Source organism: Arabidopsis thaliana, chromosome 5 (assembly GCF_000001735.4).
Source record: "Arabidopsis thaliana chromosome 5, partial sequence".
Lineage (NCBI taxonomy): Eukaryota > Viridiplantae > Streptophyta > Magnoliopsida > Brassicales > Brassicaceae > Arabidopsis > Arabidopsis thaliana.
The window spans coordinates 20,440,044-20,461,721 of NC_003076.8; the positions used below are offsets into that span (position 1 = coordinate 20,440,044).

At 37.0% G+C, this 21,678-nt stretch overlaps 8 protein-coding genes across 12 annotated transcripts; 5 read left to right on the plus strand and 3 right to left on the minus strand.

The window, feature by feature from the left end:
• The first annotated feature begins 2,569 nt into the window (after positions 1-2,569).
• On the plus strand, positions 2,570-6,007 carry QS (quinolinate synthase). Its single transcript, NM_124400.3, has 7 exons — positions 2,570-3,515; positions 3,855-4,139; positions 4,213-4,431; positions 4,521-4,700; positions 4,776-5,267; positions 5,359-5,520; positions 5,601-6,007. The coding sequence occupies exons 1-7, from the start codon at positions 2,760-2,762 to the stop codon at positions 5,661-5,663; spliced, it is 2,157 nt and encodes a 718-aa protein (NP_199832.1). The 5' UTR covers positions 2,570-2,759; the 3' UTR covers positions 5,664-6,007.
• A 17-nt stretch (positions 6,008-6,024) lies between these two features.
• Positions 6,025-7,157, minus strand: AT5G50220 (F-box family protein; the record flags this gene model as incomplete). Its single annotated transcript, NM_124401.1, has 2 exons — positions 6,025-6,746; positions 6,806-7,157. The coding sequence occupies 2 exons, from the start codon at positions 7,155-7,157 to the stop codon at positions 6,025-6,027; spliced, it is 1,074 nt and encodes a 357-aa protein (NP_199833.1).
• A 1,109-nt stretch (positions 7,158-8,266) lies between these two features.
• Positions 8,267-11,019, minus strand: AT5G50230 (Transducin/WD40 repeat-like superfamily protein). Its single transcript, NM_124402.4, has 5 exons — positions 10,811-11,019; positions 10,597-10,723; positions 9,981-10,162; positions 9,715-9,910; positions 8,267-9,611 (listed from the first exon to the last, which is right to left on the minus strand). Coding segments are annotated over exons 1-5 (1,530 nt in total). The 5' UTR covers positions 10,813-11,019; the 3' UTR covers positions 8,267-8,588.
• A 165-nt stretch (positions 11,020-11,184) lies between these two features.
• On the plus strand, positions 11,185-12,526 carry PIMT2 (protein-l-isoaspartate methyltransferase 2; the record flags this gene model as incomplete). Of its 4 annotated transcripts, NM_001344883.1 has the most annotated exons (5): positions 11,490-11,501; positions 11,598-11,647; positions 11,758-11,859; positions 11,935-12,099; positions 12,168-12,418. In NM_001344883.1, exons 3-5 carry the CDS (start codon positions 11,787-11,789, stop codon positions 12,416-12,418), a joined length of 489 nt encoding a protein of 162 aa, NP_001331546.1. In that variant the 5' UTR covers positions 11,490-11,501; positions 11,598-11,647; positions 11,758-11,786. The 4 variants fall into 4 exon arrangements, with proteins under 4 accessions (NP_199835.2, NP_001078740.1, NP_001331546.1 ...); NM_124403.2 differs by lacking the exon at positions 11,490-11,501 and adding an exon at positions 11,185-11,450 and having other exon boundaries at positions 11,589-11,859; positions 12,168-12,526; NM_001085271.1 differs by lacking the exon at positions 11,490-11,501 and adding an exon at positions 11,185-11,450 and having other exon boundaries at positions 11,598-11,859; positions 12,168-12,526.
• Positions 12,444-13,998, minus strand: CP31B (chloroplast RNA-binding protein 31B). The gene is made up of 4 exons (NM_124404.4): positions 13,494-13,998; positions 13,146-13,247; positions 12,777-13,058; positions 12,444-12,690 (listed from the first exon to the last, which is right to left on the minus strand). Exons 1-4 carry the CDS (start codon positions 13,920-13,922, stop codon positions 12,634-12,636), a joined length of 870 nt encoding a protein of 289 aa, NP_199836.1. The 5' UTR covers positions 13,923-13,998; the 3' UTR covers positions 12,444-12,633.
• Positions 13,999-15,273: 1,275 nt separating this feature from the next.
• CEP1 (Cysteine proteinases superfamily protein) lies at positions 15,274-17,025 on the plus strand. The gene is made up of 3 exons (NM_124405.3): positions 15,274-16,003; positions 16,091-16,467; positions 16,553-17,025. Exons 1-3 carry the CDS (start codon positions 15,562-15,564, stop codon positions 16,817-16,819), a joined length of 1,086 nt encoding a protein of 361 aa, NP_568722.1. The 5' UTR covers positions 15,274-15,561; the 3' UTR covers positions 16,820-17,025.
• A 418-nt stretch (positions 17,026-17,443) lies between these two features.
• Positions 17,444-18,953, plus strand: AT5G50270 (F-box/RNI-like/FBD-like domains-containing protein; the record flags this gene model as incomplete). 2 transcript variants are annotated; one of them, NM_001344885.1, is made up of 3 exons in its annotated part: positions 17,444-18,291; positions 18,377-18,511; positions 18,606-18,953. In NM_001344885.1, the coding sequence occupies 2 exons, from the start codon at positions 17,444-17,446 to the stop codon at positions 18,450-18,452; spliced, it is 924 nt and encodes a 307-aa protein (NP_001330088.1). The 2 variants fall into 2 exon arrangements, with proteins under 2 accessions (NP_001330088.1, NP_001318772.1); NM_001344884.1 differs by having other exon boundaries at positions 18,358-18,511; positions 18,606-18,830.
• On the plus strand, positions 18,896-21,667 carry EMB1006 (Pentatricopeptide repeat (PPR) superfamily protein). The gene is made up of 2 exons (NM_124407.2): positions 18,896-20,057; positions 20,153-21,667. The coding sequence occupies exons 1-2, from the start codon at positions 19,195-19,197 to the stop codon at positions 21,459-21,461; spliced, it is 2,172 nt and encodes a 723-aa protein (NP_199839.1). The 5' UTR covers positions 18,896-19,194; the 3' UTR covers positions 21,462-21,667.
• Positions 21,668-21,678: the final 11 nt, after the last annotated feature.

Consider the following 21,678-nt stretch of genomic DNA (forward strand, 5'->3'; position numbering starts at 1 on the left):
ATAGAACATTTGCAATAGATTATACGAGAACATATAAATAAAATAGTTTTATGAGGGCGTTATCTTATAACCAACTATGCCAAAAGCATTAGGGTATAACTAAAAATTATCATCTTGCATTGAGACTCTAAACAAAATTTCTTTAAAATTGGCCTTTAAATGAGTACCATCAATAGAAATGCAGTTCCAGTTCCTCATGAACTTATAACTGATGCACCAAAAACCAAAACTACATCATTTGACTTTTTTCGACATATCTTTTCAATAAAAGAGACATACATATTTATGATTTTTTTTAATATACCATATTAAAACACTTCAATAAAACTTCATAACTAATAACAAGTGTACATGAAGAAATTTATATTTGTAAATATGAGGATATTGAGGATGACGGTAATGATGATCAATTTGATAAAATAATTAAGAAAAATATCAAAAATTAACCAACAACTGCACGCCTTATTATTGTTACAAAAGATTATAACAACCTTAAAAGAAAGTTAGTGTATCTTCCACCTTAATCAACACCTGAGGATTATGGACATATATTGTTGCTTACCGGGTATGCAGTTGACGCAAATGGCATAAAAGTTTGAGAAGCTCAAGATTCTTATGTATTAAGCAAAAAAATAGTCGGATTTATAAGAATAGCTAGAGGAAAAAACTTAATCTCCGATTTCTTTGAGATGAAAATTCGACTTTGAGATAAATATTTATTAACCATATTATTGATAAGTCTTTTATATAGCAGGTAACTTTCTCATCGTAAATCATGGATTCAGATCTTTCTTGAAGTTTTAAAACTCTATGTAATCGGTGGTAAATCTATTAGGAGATCAGTAGTAAGTCTATTAGGAGATCGATAAGGCTCTGATATTTATTAAGTTTTAGATTAGTTTGGAATCAACGGACCTGCCTTAACGACACCAGAATTTCACCCAGCACAAAACTCGTTCAGTAATAACGAAGGTAAGTGACAAAACTTATGTATTCATACCTATTTAATCCCATAGATTATGAACCACTAAAAAAAAAAAAATCTTAGAAGTATTTTCTACCAAGAACTCGAATATCCCAATATAGTACACCACAATCAAATTAAATACTATATTAACGTCATTCATTAAACCATCATATGAAAATATATAGACATGATCATTTTAAATAGACAAACAATTGGATATTAATGACTACCTCTTAATAAGGAGTTCAGATATCCAAAATTAGATTCGATGTCACAATATTGTAGCGATTGGAAAGAAAATAAGCATGTAATTGTGTTCTATTATCTGTTTGCCGCATATATTCTACAAGAATTTGATCATATGTGGTGATTTCATGAGATATTATTCTCATAATTAACAATGCCAAAAACAATAGGATATTAAAAATTATTACCTTCTATTAAGACTCTATACAAATTCTCTTTAAAATTTGCTTTCAAATGAGCACCATTAATATAAATGATGTTTTTCATGAACTTATAACTGATGCACCAAAAACCAAAATTATATTAGTGACATCTGATTCTTTCTTTAATAAAAGAGATATATCCATGATATTTTAATGTATCATGGGAAAACACCTTAATAAGACTTCATAACTATCATCAAGTGTACATGTAGAAACCTATGATGTATGTTCGTGAGCTTTCCATATTTATGTACTCTATCTATCCAATCCGATAGTTTATATGAATCATTGAAACAAAAATTTAAAAAATCTCGAGATTATTTTTCTTCCGTGGACAAATATGTAGAACTATATATTAAAACAAAAATTTAATCTTTTAACCAAAAGAAAAGAAAAAAAGAAGAAGCAACATTGGAGACCAAGTTGTCGTTAATAATATTGGCCCAAGCCCACAAAACGTTATGACTATTGTCTGACTGTCATTGGACCGTTCCATAAATTCATATAGAAACACACCAATCAATTATTAGTATACACAAGTTGTGAGGACCTTACTTTTAAAAGTCTTTCTTTAATAGATTAACCAAGTGGAACAAGTCTTCTTGATATTATTACACATATAAAAACTCCATTAAGAAACTAATTTGGTTTGTCCAAAAAGGTTTAGATTTCGCAGTTATCTAGTGTTCCTTGTTAAAATTTTCTTAATTGTTAAACATGCTTAAACGAGATTATACTACAACAAAAAATGGATTGGATATAAAAGTTTCAAACATGTCGTTCTTTATTTGGTAACAAGCAAACTTTCATACCCATATATTAACAACAAACAAAAACAACAATGTCTTTATATAACCAGAAAAACATGTAAAACAGCTTGATTTAAAGAAAAACAATGAAAACATAAAAAATAGTAAAGATAGTTCTGTGCCACTGTCAACGATGCTTTCCCGATCAGGCAAATATATTTTTTTCTAAAAACACTCAAAAGAATTAGAAAATATTCTTTTTTTGGGGGTCAAATGTAAAACTTTCTAATATTCTGTAGGACCAATAGAAAAAGTAGAAAATAGAATATATGACTTTTTTTTTTTTGAGTCTAAAATAGAATATAGGACTTTGAAAATCCCAATAGCCATAAAACATTATATAAAAAAAAGACTGTTGGAAATGATATTTTCTTGTTTAAAATAAAATGATATTCATTGGCATAAAAGCTATTTTCAAAGCAAAGTGGAACACTTGCATTTTGCATTGAGCATCAAATTCCTCCACCATCTCCTCTCCTACTTCTCATCTTCATCACCACCGTCTAAAGATTCAACCTTTTGTAACTGCTTCCAATGGCGTTAGCTCTCTCCGTCGCACCTACATCTTCTTCTTTGTCTTCCCTCCTCTCTCGGACCCCTAACCCTTCTCCTAATTTCAGAACAACTCATCTGAATTTCGGTTCTCAAAGGAGGATTTACACAATCAATCCTCTCCTTAGATCCTTTAAATGCCTTCAATCATCTTCAAGAGACGTAAATGCGTCACCTTTCTCAATCTCAGCTATTGCTTCTTCTTCTTCTTCATCACAGACCACAGAGCTTGTACCCTATAAGCTTCAGAGATTAGTCAAGGAATTCAAATCCTTGACAGAGCCAATTGATCGACTCAAATGGGTTCTCCATTACGCTAGTCTCCTTCCTCAAATGCCCGAGTCGTCCAAGACTGAATCAAACAGAGTTATGGGCTGCACAGCTCGTGTTTGGCTAGATGCTGAGTTAGGTCAAGATGGGAAGATGAGGTTTTGTGCAGATAGTGATTCAGATGTGTCGAAAGGGATGTGTTCTTGTTTGATTCAAGTTCTTGATGAGGCTTCTCCTGTAGAAGTTATGGAGTTGAAGACTGAGGATTTAGCTGAGCTTAATGTTGGTTTGTTGGGTGGAGAGAGATCGAGAGTTAACACTTGGTATAATGTTCTTGTGAGTATGCAGAAGAAGACTCGACGATTAGTAGCGGAGAGGGAAGGTAAAGTTCCTTCCTTTGAGCCATTTCCTTCACTTGTGTTAACGGCTCATGGCATTGAAGCTAAAGGAAGCTTTGCTCAAGCTCAGGTGAGAATCTGTCTCTGTTTAATTCTCAGTTTGAATTTGAAGTATTAGAGTATGTGGATTAAGAAATGAGCTTCCTTTATCATTGTTTGTGTGTTAGTGAATGTATCTAGCTGAGTTTTGCAGCAATGTAGATGTTACAATGGTGCGATTGAATAGTATTTCTCGTTGTTTTGAACTCGTTTGCAAGACTAGACTCTGAGTCACTCTTGTCCTGATGTATCTAGCTGAGTTTTCCTGAAATTTAGATGTTACAATGTTAAGATTCAACTCTTTTGCAAGACTTATACTTTGTGTAGCTTATTAAGATTTGTTGTTTGATTTCTGTTTTTTTACTTGCAGGCGAAATATTTGTTTCCGGAGGAGTCACGGGTTGAAGAACTTGTCAATGTGTTGAAGGAAAAGAAGATAGGAGTGGTTGCTCATTTCTATATGGATCCAGAAGTGCAAGGGGTCTTGACTGCTGCTCAAAAGCATTGGCCACATATCTCTATATCTGATTCTCTTGTCATGGCAGACTCAGCTGTCACGATGGCTAAAGCTGGATGTCAGTTTATAACAGTTCTTGGTGTTGATTTCATGTCCGAAAATGTTCGTGCCATCCTAGATCAAGCTGGGTTTGAAAAGGTTAGAGAAGGGTTTTTTTCTCTTATATTTTGTTTTGTGATAGTGAGTCTTTACATATTATTCGGTTTTGTAGGTTGGTGTGTACAGGATGTCAGATGAGACCATTGGTTGTTCACTTGCTGACGCTGCTTCTGCTCCTGCTTACTTGAATTATCTTGAAGCTGCTTCTCGTTCTCCTCCTTCACTGCATGTTGTTTATATAAATACATCTTTGGAGACAAAAGCTTTTGCTCATGAGCTTGTACCTACCATTACTTGCACTTCATCTAATGTTGTACAGACGATTCTGCAGGTTTGTTTCTTGCTTTCTTCAATCTTCTTTTCTTTTTTTTTTCTTCATCTTGCTTTTTTAAAGCTATTTCTCTTCTCTCTTGTCAATAGGCGTTTGCTCAAATGCCAGAGTTAACTGTTTGGTATGGTCCTGATTCTTACATGGGAGCGAATATTGTAAAGTTATTCCAGCAGATGACATTGATGACTAATGAAGAAATCGCCAATATTCACCCTAAACACAGCTTAGATTCCATTAAATCATTGCTTCCCCGTCTTCACTATTTCCAGGTAACTTTTACCTTTTGTTGTTCGTGGTAGTATTTAAGTGTCAATAGAAGGTTTGCTTATATGATTGTGTTCCAGGAAGGAACCTGCATTGTACATCATCTATTCGGTCACGAGGTAGTGGAGAGAATAAAGTACATGTACTGTGACGCCTTTCTTACAGCACATCTTGAGGTTCCAGGTGAAATGTTTTCACTAGCAATGGAAGCAAAGAAAAGAGAGATGGGTGTTGTTGGATCAACACAAAACATACTAGACTTCATCAAGCAGAAGGTTCAGGAAGCAGTGGACCGGAATGTTGATGACCACCTCCAGTTTGTTCTTGGAACAGAGTCAGGAATGGTAACATCGATTGTCGCGGTGATCAGAAGTCTGCTAGGTTCTTCTGCTAACTCGAAATTGAAGGTGGAAGTAGTGTTTCCTGTCTCATCAGACTCGATGACAAAAACTTCTTCAGATAGTTCAAACTCCATTAAAGTTGGTGATGTGGCACTACCGGTTGTACCGGGAGTAGCAGGTGGTGAAGGTTGCTCTATTCATGGCGGATGTGCATCATGCCCATATATGAAGGTCATTTATTGCTTTATCATCATTCATTTGATATAGATCGCTAAATGAATCTATTTGCTCCATCAAACTCAAAGCTTGTGTGATAATGCAGATGAACTCGCTTAGCTCGCTCTTGAAAGTTTGCCACAAACTACCTGACTTGGAAAATGTATATGGAGGATTCATAGCGGAGCGATTTAAAAGACAAACTCCTCAAGGAAAACTCATCGCGGATGTCGGGTGTGAGCCGATACTTCACATGAGGCACTTCCAAGTGAGTAAAAAATCAAACATCTCTTATAAAGTTTTGCAGTAATGTGGTTAAAATCTTGAATCTATATCCCGCTTTCGCAGGCGAATAAGGAGCTGCCAGACAAGCTTGTTCATCAGGTATTAAGTTGTGAGAGCAAGAGATGACCATGACCAAGTTGCCCTTAAAAGCTATGTATGAAGAAATTGGGTGACTTTAGTTATAATTATATGGTTTGACGTTATGGTGGAACATGATGATGTGGTTATGGTTCTTCCTGCAATAATTATCATACGGATTACATTACATATTGTATACAATGATATAAACAAGAGCAGAAGAAGCAATGTGGATATATTTAGAGAGGCTTAGGAGAGAAGCTTATTTGATGTATTATTATTGTTTGGGCTCTTTGCAATGAGCATTAAGATATATTAAGAATTTGACTTATGAAAGCAAACAAATTTTAGAATTCCTGAAGGGACCTTTCGCCTTCTTGGATACGGAAAAATTCTGTTGGTGTATAAGTTACAAACGCATCGTATTCTCGACGTGATCCGGAACAGGGCATATATGAACAAGATGTTTACGTCTATACTTAGTACCTTCGACTTCAACCCTTCTCATACTGTTTCGCTTCGGACCATAATAGTAGACATATAATGTTTGGCAACTTAGTAACAACCTATTGACAAAAACGATCTCACCACTAGGAGTGGCACGGGCAATGTGCCATTTCTCAAAACCCGCCATCTCGTAAAAGAATATCTTAGACCATTCTTGTTTTTTCTCATCATTCTTCATAACCCAAATTTCCACCCGGTTTTGGCAACACATGAATCCTAACTTCCCTTGGTAGTTTATCAAAGTGTATCGATGATCCATCATTGTCTTTGGAGCCTCGACCTGATCAAATTTCTCGGATATAACATCAAAACACAACAATACATACGTAGAACCATATTGTTTTGCTTGGTAATAGATAGTTCCCTTGATGCAAACTGGAGGTAACAATGGAAAGTAAAGTCCAAAGTTATATTGGATTTTCCTCCACTTCCTTATGGCATCTCCCAATGTGAAAACATGACAACACCGCCTCTTATAATTGTCTAGGCATATTACTTTGTATTGATTCTTGAAAGGGTCGTATCCTAAGAAGGAAGTGCTCACATGGGAGTGGCCGGCCGTGGTTTCCGGTAAAGAAAGGGACTGCCTCGTGGTAGGGTTATATATAGCTGCCTCAGTATAGGCTGTCGACCAACAAAAAATCAAGCCATGGACGTATTGATACGATCCCCAAAGTACTGACACTGATTCTTTGTCAGTATATCTAGGGTACGTAGAGGAAAAGATGAAGAAATCTGTTTTAGGGAATTTGTCAATGTGGTGGAAAATGAGATGAGTATATCACGACTAGGCTGAGACAAAGAACGAGTCACGATCGAGTCTATGAAGTCTCTACTGCTGCCTATAATTGATGACCATTGTTTGGAGACGCATTGGAACTTTATGAGAGACTTTGCAGGGAGTTTCTTGAGTATTTCCACCATTAGATCGATAGGAATACCGATATCTTCGGCGATGGAAACTTCCCGGCGCTGAAAATGTTTAGCCGGCAATGGTGAGGTCTCTTCTTTGATCTCTTCGCTTCCTCTCTTCATTATGTCTCCGTTCGTTTTTTTTTTTGGGTTTTGAAACCCTAAATCCTAATTAACATGGAAGATCTACAACACTAACATAACTTTTTGTTGCATTACTAAAACCCTCCTAATTAATATGGGTTTTGTGAAAAAAAAAGTTTACCCTTGCCTTACAAAAAAAGTAAATTAACCCCACAAAGTCTTAAATAACCTCGGTTACCACTTTCAATTTATGATAAATAATATATCAAATCAAAACATTTTTGATGAGAAACCTATATCTATTCTTATAATTTTAAAACACTAATGTATGTGACCATACCTTCTCTTCAAAATACACATAATGGTTATGTTGCACATTAAATTCGACTTGGTAGGGTTTGTTACTTTGTATGTATTTTTTAGAAGTTGAAGGTAACTTGCAAAAGCTTTGACAAAAAAAACAAAAAGAAGGTAACTTGCAAAAGAAAAATCATTTGAAAATTAGAAGACGAAGAAAGTAACTTGCAGAAAGCCCTAATATTAGAAGACGAAGAATTTTATTCTATAGATTTTATTATAAATGGATATTTGTCATCATTGTTTATGGCCATCAATTAATTTTATTTAAAAATAAAGAAATTTCATACAAGTGCTAACTGACTTTACTCATCTATATAGGGTTAATACCACTTTACTCTCATATAGAAAGTACAAATTAATATTTGTTGAGATAAAGAGAGTCTAGTCCCAACCACTTGTGAAAAAAATCTTATAAAGCAAAACACCTAGGAGATAGAAAAAATACATGTTTCCGAAAACAATTCGAAGCTCAATTCATTAGGAAAACCTTGGTCATAAATCAGAAGAAAAAAGTTGTAATTATGTGAGAACTAAGTACTGTCGTTTGAATAAAAGTCAAAGACTTCAATAAACACAAAAGAAGGTACGAGAAATTTCAAATTTCTACCCTTGAAGTAGTTCACTAATGGAAAAAAATTATCCACTAAAATATGTTTAACGTACCAATATGTCAATAAACTATCTACCAAAATAAGCTTAAGTATAGCTTTTTGATTCAAATACAATTATTCCCAAAACAAATTCATCCAAAACTCGACATACCATATTACCATTTTTTTTTTTTTTTTCCATATTACCATTTCACAAACAGAACAACTTTCAGAAACTGTATTTGAGCTTTAATTCAGCATCCGAAGCGTTGAGAATACCCTCTTAGTGTTCTTTTAGCAAGCTCACAGTGATATGTTTAAAATCTATTTTCGAAAAAAAAATTGAGCAATACACTCAAATGACCTTAGAAAACAATTATATACGGTAAGAAACACGTGTCATCAAATGCAAGTTCTTTGAGAGAAAGAACACCAAAAGACAAAGAGTACACACGCCCATCCTTTTGAGGAAACATACGACGCATTGAGTTATCAAACCAGTGTTAAACCTGTTTCATAATCATGTCCACGTACAAACGTACCCGTTTTTATCAGCCGATGCCAATGGTTTCCCGATCCCACTCCAAGAACAACACAGTATAGGAGATGTTTGCTCCTTGAGAATGCTCACTATATTGCCTTTAGATAGCGACCATACATGAACCGAACCATCTGCAGATCCCGCAGCCACATAATCATCATCTGGACTTATGCATGACCGGCTCCAATTCGATGCTAATCTGTTCCCCGATGCTCTCAGTGTCCCACATATTTCCAAAGTCCGGGTATCAAATACATTATGCACGTTGTCTCTCCCGCTCGTCAAGATCCTATTTCCGTTCCGGGACAATGATACTGAGGTCACAGCAGAAGAATGTCCAGCTACTTCGGACAGAAGTTTCCCAGTTTGAATATCCCATAACCTAAGATTCCCATCCATGTGGCCTGAGAATACCGTAAGCCCATCTATGCTGAGGCAGATTGCATTGCAGTTGCTGGTAAAGAGTACTGTGTTAGTGCAGTAACCTTTATGCAAATCCCAAAGTTTTATGGTACGGTCATATGCTGCACTGACAACATGTCGGCTAGAGAATTTGCTCACATCCACAGCACAAACCTTATCCGTGTGGCCTGTGAGTGTATGGCGTACCCTACCCGAGCTAACATCCCATACAAACAAATTATTTGAGCTGGTTGCTGCGATCACGGATTTATTGTCGTGGGTTACGGCCATATCAAGTATATTCCCAAGGGAACCGTATAAGCTTTTGATTAAAGTTCCGCTATTGGTGTCCCACATTTTTACTGCTCGATCTTGCCCACCAGTAAACAGAGTACCAGAGTTGTATTCAAAGACTATTGAACCACAGCCACCTTCATGAGCATGGATACGATTCGCACATGTTGACGGAATGGTTGACTCAACAAAGTGATCGGTTCCATCTTCATTGCGGCGGACAATACCATCAACTTGCTGCCGAGCAAGAGTTTCCAAACCATTTGCCTTCAGCTTAGCTAGCATTTCTTCATAGAGATCATTTGCCTACGTAAGAAGAAAGAATTAAGGCCATCCTAACCAAATCGAAGAAAGGGGACGAACAAACTCTACCATTAAAGACTCATGAAAAATAAAAGTCCCTATGTACCTCATTAAGACGTTCTGCATCCTGCATCTTCTGCAACATCCACCGATCAATTAACATTTTATTCTCAGTCTCTGCTTTTTGCACTCTACTTGTCATCTCCTCCAACTGAGACCGTATTTCCAGGTTTTCAGCAATAAGTACATCCACCGTCTTGGTCTTTTCCTCTAACTCTTCTTGTAATCGTGTACAATCCTCCCTACAGAACAACTCTAGTTTTAAATATCGCACAACATAATTCCTTACAGTCACTGTAAAACCATTCTTACCTTCTTTGTGTTAATTCCTTCTGCAAGTCATTAATTAACAACTCCTTCTCTTGTAAAATAGCCTTTGAAGTTCTGGATTCAGCTACTTCTATCACCAGTTGTTCAGATAGTCGAGATTGAGCTTTGTAACATTGCTGTAACTCTGTTTCCAGCTTTTCTGTTTTCTCCTTCCATTCTGAACCCTGCATACAGATACTCAAACCAGATCAAGACATGTGTCAAATATTCCAGAGCATAAAAGTAGAAAGAACCAAATCTACAGAGACGCTGAACCAAAACAAAAGGATTCAATACAAACTTTGAGGCATACTATATAATTGAAGCAAGTATAAACTTAACTAAACTACATATACTTTTATACTTCTCTGTGACACATGAACTCACAAAATGCACTGAACAAACATACTGAGAGCTACAATTGTTTTTTTTTCTGAAATCCAATGAAACGCATTACAAGAATCTACAAGGATTAAAAGAGCCTTTGTTCCATCTAACTACTTATTCCATAGTGCAAATCTTTCAATGTTTACTAGCAATTTGTATACTTCGATAACAAGGTATAAAGTTGAAACTGGTGAAATCTGAAGCAATGAAGAAAGGAACAAAACAAGATTACCTGAGAGATTAAAGGCTTAGAGAGAGCAGAAATCGCAGGAGCATGAGCTCCTTCTTCCAGAAGATGACGCTTCCGCAAAGCTCTCAAAGCGTCATTTATTGCTTCCATAGCTTTCTCCTCCTGTACCCTGAAAGTTCCGACACTCATCGGAATCAAAATTTCAACAATCGCAAAAGCTTATGCAACAAGAAAAGGAGATCAAATCAAGACTTACATCTCTCGATTCAGATCAAAAAGAGTCGTGTAGTGAGGAATTAGGGTTTGCGTATAACGGAAGACTTTGATCGGAACCGGTGGCGACTTGAATTCCACCGCCGCTTACGAGTTACGACCCAAATTAGAGAAATTACAAAAGCTGCAAGTGAATTGGGGATTTTCCCCCACAAATTTAGTTTATTGAAAATTGATTATAATCAGTTTTTGTATTAATGATTGATTAATTAGAATTTAATTGCACCGTTTTACCTGAAGTTTTGTTAGTAGTAGCCGGAAAGCAATATTATTATTGGGCCTATAAAAGCCCATTTACATTGTGTTCTGTTCCTGCAAAGTGCAAAGAGTAGAGATCACGTCATGGTCCACGTGGCAACCAATGAATCCAACTCTGGAGAATGAACACGAACACACAAACAGAACAACAGATCATCAGAGAAGAAACTAGAATTGACAAAATTATTAAAAAGCGAAAAAAGAAAATGAGAGCTCAGGTTTTATTATGTCCAACAATAACAGCTTATGGTCGTCTCTATTGTGCGCCACGTAGACTTCACCGCTACAATTCATCATCATCATCATCTCAGTTTCTGAATCTCAATCTCTCTCGCTTCTCCGGTGCTCTCTTCTTCCACATGGAGGTATGTTCTCTTGCCAGGAATCTCTGCTTCAGTTTATTCTCAACACATAAGGTATACAAATGGGTTATTTGGTGTTTCTCTGTGTTGTGTGACTGATTTTGTGCTTATAGACGATTTTTAATATGTTGATGGTGTTAGCAATTCCAGAGTGGAACTGGCTCGAGCGGCAAGAGAGGGATGGTGGAAAATTTGAAGCGGTACGGTGTGATATCGTCGAAAAGAGTAGCTCAAGTTATGGAGGCTTTAGATAGAGGTCTCTTTGTACCAGTTGGTTCTTCAGCTTATGTTGATACTCCTGTACCTATAGGTTATAATGCTACCATTTCTGCTCCGCATATGCATGCTACTTGCTTGCAGCTCTTGGAAGATAAGCTCCACCCCGGGATGCGCGCTTTAGATGTCGGCTCAGGTCTTTGACTTGATGTTATTGGTATGTTAAAGTCGAGTTTGGGAAGTGAAGATAATAATCAGCTTATGTTTGTAGGAACCGGGTACTTGACTGGCTGTTTTGCTTTGATGGTTGGAGCTGAGGGACGTGTTGTTGGCGTGGATCATATCCCTGAATTGGTTGATATGTCTATCAAGAATATCGAAAAGAGTGTTGCTGCTTCCTTTCTTAAGAAAGGATCTCTCTCCTTACATGTTGGGGGTAAGTACTCGCTCTCCCTTATGAGTTCCTTGCCTGGCATCTTTTGACTCAATTGTATCTTATGGCAGATGGAAGAAAAGGTTGGCAAGAGTTTGCACCGTATGATGCAATACACGTAGGAGCAGCGGCATCAGAAATCCCTCAGCCCCTTTTGGATCAGCTAAAACCCGGTGGACGAATGGTGATTCCACTAGGAACCTATTTTCAAGAGCTCAAGGTAATCGACAAAAACGAGGATGGTTCAATCAAGGTACATACCGAAACTTCAGTCCGGTATGTGCCCCTCACTAGCCGTGTCGAACAGTTAGGAGGATTTTGACAACAACAACAAAGAGAAAACTCTACATCCCACGTCTTAGTGTACATATAAAAGGTTGTGTAATGTTTTGTAATATGTTTTGATGGGTAATAAAGAAAATATGTTTACAAAAGCTTGAACTCAAGTTTGGTTTCACATACTCGCTACATTGGAATTGTAAGTGAGAACATTTCTAATCATAACTCACAATATTAACACTCACTGAGCTATCAAAATCAACGCCTTGTTCGTTCCTCAGCCACGTTCACTTTAATTGCTCTGCCTTCCAAATTCTGCAAACACAGAGAGCAATGAATAAAAGAAATGGTAAAGTCACAAGAAGATAACCATAAACGCATGGAGGAGTGATTTCTTTTACCTGTCCATCAAGAGCAGCAATGGCAACGTTAACTTCATTCTCATTCGACATTTGAACAAACCCAAACCCACGTGAACGACCTGTCTCTCTATCAGAAACCACTCGGGCATCAACTACTTTCCCATGCTCGCTAAATAATCGTTCCAAACGACCACTATCCACATCCCATGGCAGGTTCCCAACATAGATCCTAAACGCAGCATCATATACACGAGGTTGTCGTTCAGGTCTTGATCCTCTTGGAGCTGCTCTGTTTACTGTCAAACGCCTCCCATTCACTTCCTACAGTTGTATACCAATCAACTTCAACATCTATAATCACTATCCAAATGACCCAGAAGATTGAGAAACAAGAAAATGATTGCTTACAAAACTATTGAACTTCTCAACAGCTTTCTCTGCTTCTTCAACTGTACTCATTGTTACAAACCCAAATCCACGACTTTGATCAGTGTCCCTATTGTATATAACCTGCAAAAACCAGATTTCAAAGCAGACCCATGAAACATAATCATTCCTTTAAGCCAAATAAACTATAAAACCAGATTTCAAAGCAGACCCATGAAACACAATCATTCCTTCAAGACAAATCAAACTATGAATTCGAAACACTAAACTAACTTTCTCAAGAAGTAACAATGCCACAGAAAAATTTAGTTCCAATTTTCTCAACCATTTGGATTCAAATGTCAAAAAGCACAAATTAGCAATATATACCTCTGAAATCTCAACAGTACCAGCTTGTTCAAAGAGCATAGCTAAAGCTTGACTATCAACATCGTACGGCAAGTTTCCGACGAATAATTTAGCCTCTTCCGGTGGCTCCGGGAATCCAACACCGTCTTCAGACTCGAAACTCTCATCTACAGTGACTGAAGTACCTCCGATGCTTCCATCCTCACCTTCTTCTTCCTCAGCCCAATTCGAAGTTTGGGAAACGAAAGTAACAACAGGAGATGAGTTACGAAGAGTTTTGGATTTGAGAGAGAGTGTGAGATTAACGGGTCGTGAGGATAAGGAAAAATTGAAGCGGTGAGATTCAGAGGACGAGATGTTGAAGATAGAAGGAATACAAAAAAGGGTCGAAGAGGAAGAATTCGTCATAGCTAAAAGCTTTAAGCTTGGGGTTAGTACTGAAGAAGTCATTTTTCTGATTTTGGAGAGATTACAGGTGAAGAGGAAGAAGAGTGAGATAAAAATAAAAAAATGTTATAATCTGATTAGACTAAAGTTTAGTCTAATATCTTATATAAACAGTAATCTATTATTGGGCCTTACTTGACCCAATAGGCTTTTATATTTCCTTATTCACACCGACCTACTCCACCAAAATTAAGACTATATAGTACACAAAGAGCCGTTTCTAGCAAGATTTCTTTCCTCGGCCTTATCGCGTCGAATTCAAGCCGGCGAACGAATACATTTATTTTTCTGAAACAAGATGGATTATCGGTTACAGATTTTAGAAGCAAACGCAATTCATGACACTGCATCCTCTTTGTAGTGATGTGATGTGCGTGTTAGCTGTGTGTGTCCGCGTTTATCTTTTTTTTTTTTGTTACTTTTCTCCTAACTTAGTTGTTATTACGTGCTTTTCCCAATATCAAGTTAAATCACACACACTTCCCACCACCTTCCTTCATTTTCTTTCCGAAATTTAGCATTTTAGTCCTCTTTTGACAAATAGTATCTTCTTTCTTAAATTTAAGATCTTTCTTTAGTCTTTAGACAACAGTTATTGTAATGTCTTTTAGTTGAATGACATAAGTTAGGCCAAAATAATTTGAGTTCAATTTTCAAAAGCGTTGATGAAAGCTAAAACCAATGACTAAAAATGACATCTAATCGGCTCCTGAAAACCATAATCAGATATCATATGACAAATACTAAACCAAAATTTTTACCTTTCAAATAAAATAATATTTGCAGATAGATTTAAAATAGTAAAGGTTATTGAAAAAAAAATACAATAGAAAAACATAATATTACCTAATATTTATTACATTTTAAAAGATATATAGAAAAACAAAATCTTAGTTTCGACGATGGAATTTTTTTTTTTATATAGAACATCACATACCAAATAACTTTAGTTCTCTTATTGTGAAAACAATGGAAGAAATTGACTTTTTAAAAATAATTTTGAAATTGATTTCTTTGTTCACATACCAAACAACTTCGTTTTATTATCGTGAAAAAAAGATAACGTAAATGGTTAGCCACACATGCACGGCTTTTCCAAATTATCATAAGGATCCATATTTGTAAAAGAAAAAAATACATAATCCACATAATTAATCATAGTGAGGTTACATGAATAACAGAGTTCCTAGCTAGTAAAGATAAATTGTTGCGTACAAGTTGTGCTTTGATTAATTATCACTATACGTGCTTCATATAAAAATGTCATTTTACACTTATATATATTAAGTCATCTCATCGCCGACTATTTCCCAAAATCATCAATTATTGTTACCAAGAATAAGAAAAGTAAAATGAGAGAGCTTGCTTGCGCCATTAAATCAACATAAAGTTCAATTATAGTTTGAAATCTTTATGAATCTCCATTAATTAATGTATCCATGTCACTAACCTTGAAATCTTTGTTGAATCCCACAAGTAATCCTTTAACCCCTTTTGGTACTTTTCATTACATATCGTCATCACAATAACCTCTCACCAATGTATCTATAATCCCTATATAAACACTTTCTCTTTAGTCCTGATTACCATCAACAAACTCAATCACAATCACAAGTAAATACAAAAATCACCATAGAAAAATATGAAGCGATTTATTGTTCTTGCGCTTTGCATGCTTATGGTTCTTGAAACCACAAAGGGTTTAGATTTCCATAACAAAGATGTGGAATCAGAGAATAGCTTGTGGGAGCTATACGAACGGTGGAGGAGTCACCACACTGTTGCTAGGAGCCTTGAAGAGAAAGCTAAGAGGTTCAACGTGTTCAAGCACAACGTGAAGCACATCCATGAGACCAACAAGAAGGATAAATCTTACAAGCTCAAGCTAAACAAGTTTGGTGACATGACTAGTGAAGAATTTAGGAGAACATACGCTGGTTCAAACATCAAACATCATAGGATGTTTCAAGGCGAAAAAAAGGCCACAAAGAGCTTCATGTATGCAAATGTAAATACTCTCCCAACCTCCGTTGATTGGAGAAAGAATGGAGCCGTCACTCCTGTCAAAAACCAAGGCCAATGCGGTAAAACTCTTCTTTTCATTGATCCTTCAATCTAAAAGATATATGGAAAATGAGAATTAACACAGATTTGGTTTGTGGTTATTACAGGGAGTTGTTGGGCGTTTTCAACAGTTGTTGCGGTGGAAGGGATCAACCAAATAAGAACTAAAAAGCTGACATCACTCTCAGAGCAAGAGCTAGTAGATTGTGATACAAACCAGAACCAAGGATGCAATGGAGGTCTAATGGACCTTGCTTTTGAGTTCATCAAGGAGAAAGGAGGACTCACAAGTGAGCTAGTGTACCCTTACAAGGCTTCTGATGAAACTTGTGACACAAACAAAGAAAATGCTCCGGTAGTTTCAATCGATGGACACGAAGATGTTCCTAAGAACAGCGAGGATGATCTAATGAAAGCTGTTGCTAATCAGCCTGTTTCTGTTGCTATTGATGCTGGAGGCTCAGACTTTCAATTCTACTCCGAGGTAAGAACTCACAACACATATACTAATTAAGTTCAAGAACTTATTAAAAACATTTTTTGTCTTAACGCATGCAATGGTGTCATAGGGAGTGTTTACCGGGAGATGCGGAACAGAGCTAAACCATGGAGTTGCGGTAGTAGGGTATGGAACAACGATAGACGGAACAAAGTATTGGATTGTTAAGAATTCATGGGGAGAGGAATGGGGAGAGAAAGGATACATAAGAATGCAGAGAGGGATTCGTCATAAAGAAGGACTTTGTGGTATTGCAATGGAAGCTTCTTATCCTCTCAAGAACTCCAACACTAACCCTTCTAGACTTTCCTTGGACTCGCTTAAGGATGAACTCTAAATTAAATCTCTTTATATTAAGATTAAATAGACATTGACAAGTTTGTTTATGATGATTGTTTTTTTTTTAAATATATTTCTTTTTCATTAATAGGTTATGGTTTTCAATGTATGAAGTTGATGGGAATCGTTTGAATTCGTTAAATGAATAAATAAATGGTTTTATGTAGTATATTTCCAATACTAACCAATGCGACTTCAAACGAGTTAATTAGCTTCTTCTTTTTTTTGGGTAAAAGAAGCGTAATGAAGAGTCATTTGATTCTCTCAGTGGAAGTTGAAACGATCAAAGAATTTTGGAAAATTGCACCGCTCACATCAATTATTTAAAGAGGATTTTGTGGCAGTAACAAATAATATGTTCTTTTTCTCCGTTGGACGAGAAGGGTTTCAGGTCTTTGCCCCATTCTTTGAATTTGTAAGATTATCAGTCTCACTTGTTTGATTCCGAAGTAGTTACTTTAAGAATATTCTTTCTTGGTTAAAGATGAGTTGGATTTCGTTTTCGTCCATTTCTATTTTATGGGTTCTATATCTCACTATGGTTTTGCTTACCTTTCGCTGTTGCTATGCCTTATTTGTTTGGTTCGATTTTTTGATGTTTCAGGCTTAGTATAAATCTCTTATGGATAGGATAAGTGGGCTGCCTGATGAGCTACTCTTGAGAGTATTGTCGTTACTACCTAATGTGAAAGATGTTGTTGTCACAATGGTTTTGTCTAAACGATGGCAGTTTCTTTGGATGATGGTGCCAAAACTTGTTTATGATGATAGCTATCAGAATCTCGAGTATGGAAAGTTTTCACGGTTTGTTGACAGATCTTTGTTTATGCGAAAGGCTCCAGGTATAGAAACTTTGCATTTCAAACTAGGTCAAAACTGTGGTAATGGAGATATTCAATGGTGGATTAGAGCTGCTAGTAAATTTTGTTTTCGTGAGCTGATCATCGAAATCAACTGCTCTACTAGTGCATCTCCATCCATACTTCCAAGGAGTTTGTACACAGAGTGTAGAATGCTTGTGACGCTGAAACTAAAAAAAGCGGTTCTTGTAGATGTTTCTTCACCGACGTGTTTTCCATCCCTCAAAAATTTGAGCCTTGTATCTGTGAAGTACCCTGGTAATGAATTTGTCAAGAGTCTTTTATCAAGTTGTCATGTTCTTGAAGACTTGGTTGTGGAACAATGTATAAATGATAATGTGACTATCTTCTCCGTTAAAGTTCCTTCTCTAAAGAGTTTAGTCTTGCGTACATCAAAAGAGAGAGCTCCAGATGGGGAAAGTGGGTTTGTGGTAGAGGCCCCTTCTTTGGAATACTTGGACATTGATCAAACGGGTGGGTTTTGTGTCATTGAGAATGGAATGCCTAATCTTGCTGAGGCATATGTTAGTGTTCTTCACCATCATCCAGTGAAGTTCCTGAGTTCTATTACTTCAGTCAAGCGTCTCTATTTATGTTTATTACCACACAGGTAAATAATAATCTGTTTAACTTTACTTTGTTTCTATCATTTACCGCACTAACATTGTTTATTCAGTATTCTGTCTTGTATGCAGGATATGTATCCTATTAGATGTGTCTTCCACCGTCTTGTACATATCACGCTATGCACTTGTGACGATGAGTGGTTGAATCTACTTGCGTGTCTTCTCAAAGGTTCCCCTAAACTAATATCTCTCAAACTTGAAAAGGTACATATATATATTCCATCCCAATTATTAGATCAGTGTCTTTGATCAGGTTATTTTCCAATTCATTCAGTGTCTTATGTACCGTTTATCTCAGCACCATGGCCATTTGATTTGTTCACCAAGCCCTTTACGGGATGATCTGAGTTCAGTTCCTGAATGTGTTTTATCGAGTCTTGAAACCGTTGAATGGGTTGACTATGAAGGAACAGAAGCAGAGAGACAACTGGTAGAGTTTATCTTGAGAAACGGAAGCTGTTTAAAAAAGTTCGTTATCTCCCCCGAATCCGTTAATCCCGACAAAAAATATGAGATGATTTAGGAGCTGACGTTGTCGTGTAGGCGTTCACCCACCTGTCAGCTTGCATTCGACTAAAGTCAGACATGTTCAATAGTGAACTTGCATTTTGTTTGTTAGTCTTTGATATTATATGGTCTTTGCTTATCGTTTTGTATCTTCACTCTCTTGACATCTCTCTTTATTAGGCTAGGATTTGAGGTTAAACTTTCATTTTCTTTGAATCTTTCACTAACTGGGCTTCTCTACTGCTACTTACTTATAGATGGGTTTCAACTTTCAAGTTAAATACCAAACCTAATTATAACTTTAAAGTTTGTCTCACGTCTTTTGCTCTTAAATTGTGAATTTTGAGCCTTTAGCTTCGCTAGAAAGTGGAAGCTGAGCCATGTCCATGGCGTCTTCTTCTCTTGCGACCCAATCCTTTTTTTCTTCCTTTCCTCTATCTCACCGACTTCACTTCCCTGTACCTTATCTTCTTCTTCGTTCTTCTTTCTTTCGAAAACCACTTAGTCTCTCTGCTACTTCCCCTTCGTCATCTTCTTCTTCTCCTTCCATTTTCCTCTCCTGCTTCGATGACGCTTTGCCAGATAAGATCCAACAACCAGAAAATTCGACAATCAATAGCGAAGAAAGTGAATGTGAAGAAGAAGATGATGAAGAAGGAGATGATTTCACAGACCCAATTCTTAAATTCTTCAAGTCACGAACTTTAACATCAGAATCAACTGCAGACCCAGCTCGAGAATCCAAATTCTCCCTCCAGAAGAATCGTCGAACTTCCTGGCATTTAGCTCCAGACTTCGCTGACCCCGAAACTGAAATCGAGTCTAAGCCTGAGGAATCCGTCTTTGTGACAAACCAACAAACACTTGGTGTGCATATTCCATTCGAAAGTGGCGTCGCTAGGGAAATCTTGGAACTTGCTAAGAATTTGAAAGAGAATCAAACTTTGGGAGAGATGTTATCAGGTTTCGAAAGAAGGGTTAGTGATACAGAGTGTGTAGAGGCATTAGTGATGATGGGTGAATCTGGTTTTGTGAAGAGTTGTCTATATTTCTATGAGTGGATGAGTTTACAAGAACCTTCCCTTGCTTCGCCTCGTGCTTGCTCTGTGTTGTTTACATTGCTCGGTAGAGAAAGAATGGCTGATTACATTCTGCTTCTGCTAAGTAATTTACCAGATAAGGAAGAGTTTAGAGATGTTCGTCTCTACAATGCCGCCATTTCTGGTCTCTCAGCTTCTCAAAGGTATCATCTTTTTCCTCTTTGCACGATGATTCAGTTCTAAAGAATGAAAAGTTGTAGTTTTTGGTCAAATTGTGTAGTTGGTGATCTTTTGTTAGGTATGATGATGCTTGGGAAGTGTATGAAGCTATGGATAAGATCAATGTGTATCCGGACAATGTTACATGTGCTATATTGATCACAACCTTGAGGAAAGCAGGACGAAGTGCGAAAGAAGTTTGGGAGATATTCGAGAAGATGAGTGAGAAAGGTGTGAAGTGGAGTCAGGATGTTTTCGGTGGCCTTGTGAAGTCGTTTTGTGATGAAGGGCTTAAAGAAGAAGCTCTTGTGATTCAAACAGAGATGGAGAAGAAAGGTATCCGTTCAAACACGATTGTGTATAATACGTTGATGGATGCTTACAACAAATCCAACCACATAGAAGAAGTGGAAGGTCTTTTTACTGAAATGAGAGATAAAGGCTTGAAGCCTTCGGCTGCAACTTATAACATTCTTATGGATGCTTATGCTAGAAGGATGCAGCCTGATATCGTTGAGACACTTCTGCGGGAGATGGAGGATTTAGGTTTAGAGCCAAATGTGAAATCGTACACGTGTTTGATTAGTGCGTATGGGAGGACGAAGAAGATGAGTGATATGGCTGCTGATGCTTTCCTGCGGATGAAGAAAGTAGGTTTGAAACCTTCTTCACATTCTTACACAGCTCTTATTCATGCTTACTCGGTTAGCGGGTGGCACGAAAAAGCTTATGCTTCCTTTGAAGAGATGTGTAAGGAGGGGATTAAACCGTCGGTTGAAACATACACATCAGTTCTTGATGCATTCAGACGATCAGGCGACACTGGAAAGCTGATGGAAATTTGGAAACTAATGCTGAGAGAAAAAATCAAAGGGACACGGATAACATATAACACTCTTCTCGATGGGTTTGCCAAGCAAGGACTCTACATTGAAGCAAGGGATGTTGTATCTGAGTTTAGTAAAATGGGTTTGCAGCCGAGTGTCATGACTTACAATATGCTGATGAATGCATACGCACGGGGAGGACAAGATGCAAAACTGCCGCAACTGTTGAAGGAAATGGCTGCTCTTAACTTAAAACCTGATTCCATCACATATTCAACAATGATCTACGCGTTTGTTCGTGTTCGAGACTTCAAAAGGGCATTCTTTTACCACAAGATGATGGTTAAAAGCGGGCAAGTACCAGACCCAAGGTCCTATGAGAAACTTAGGGCGATTCTGGAAGACAAGGCAAAGACAAAGAACAGAAAGGATAAGACTGCCATACTTGGTATAATTAATAGCAAATTCGGTCGGGTTAAAGCTAAGACGAAGGGGAAGAAAGATGAGTTTTGGAAGTACAAGACGAATCGAACTACTTCTCCTGGTCGTCACCGATCTTGAAGGTAGCCTAAAAGCTATATAAATGCTTTAGTGGTACATAGTGAGGATTCTCAAGCTATACGAATCTAGTTGTATTCAATATATGTTCCTCTGTTCTTTGTACTTATAGCCTTATTTATTAGCATTCTAATTTTTTATGTTCCTAGGACATACCTTGGTCATGTGTAGTAAAAAGTGCAAAAGTTTAGCTTTATTATTCCGACAAGCGAAGTATCTC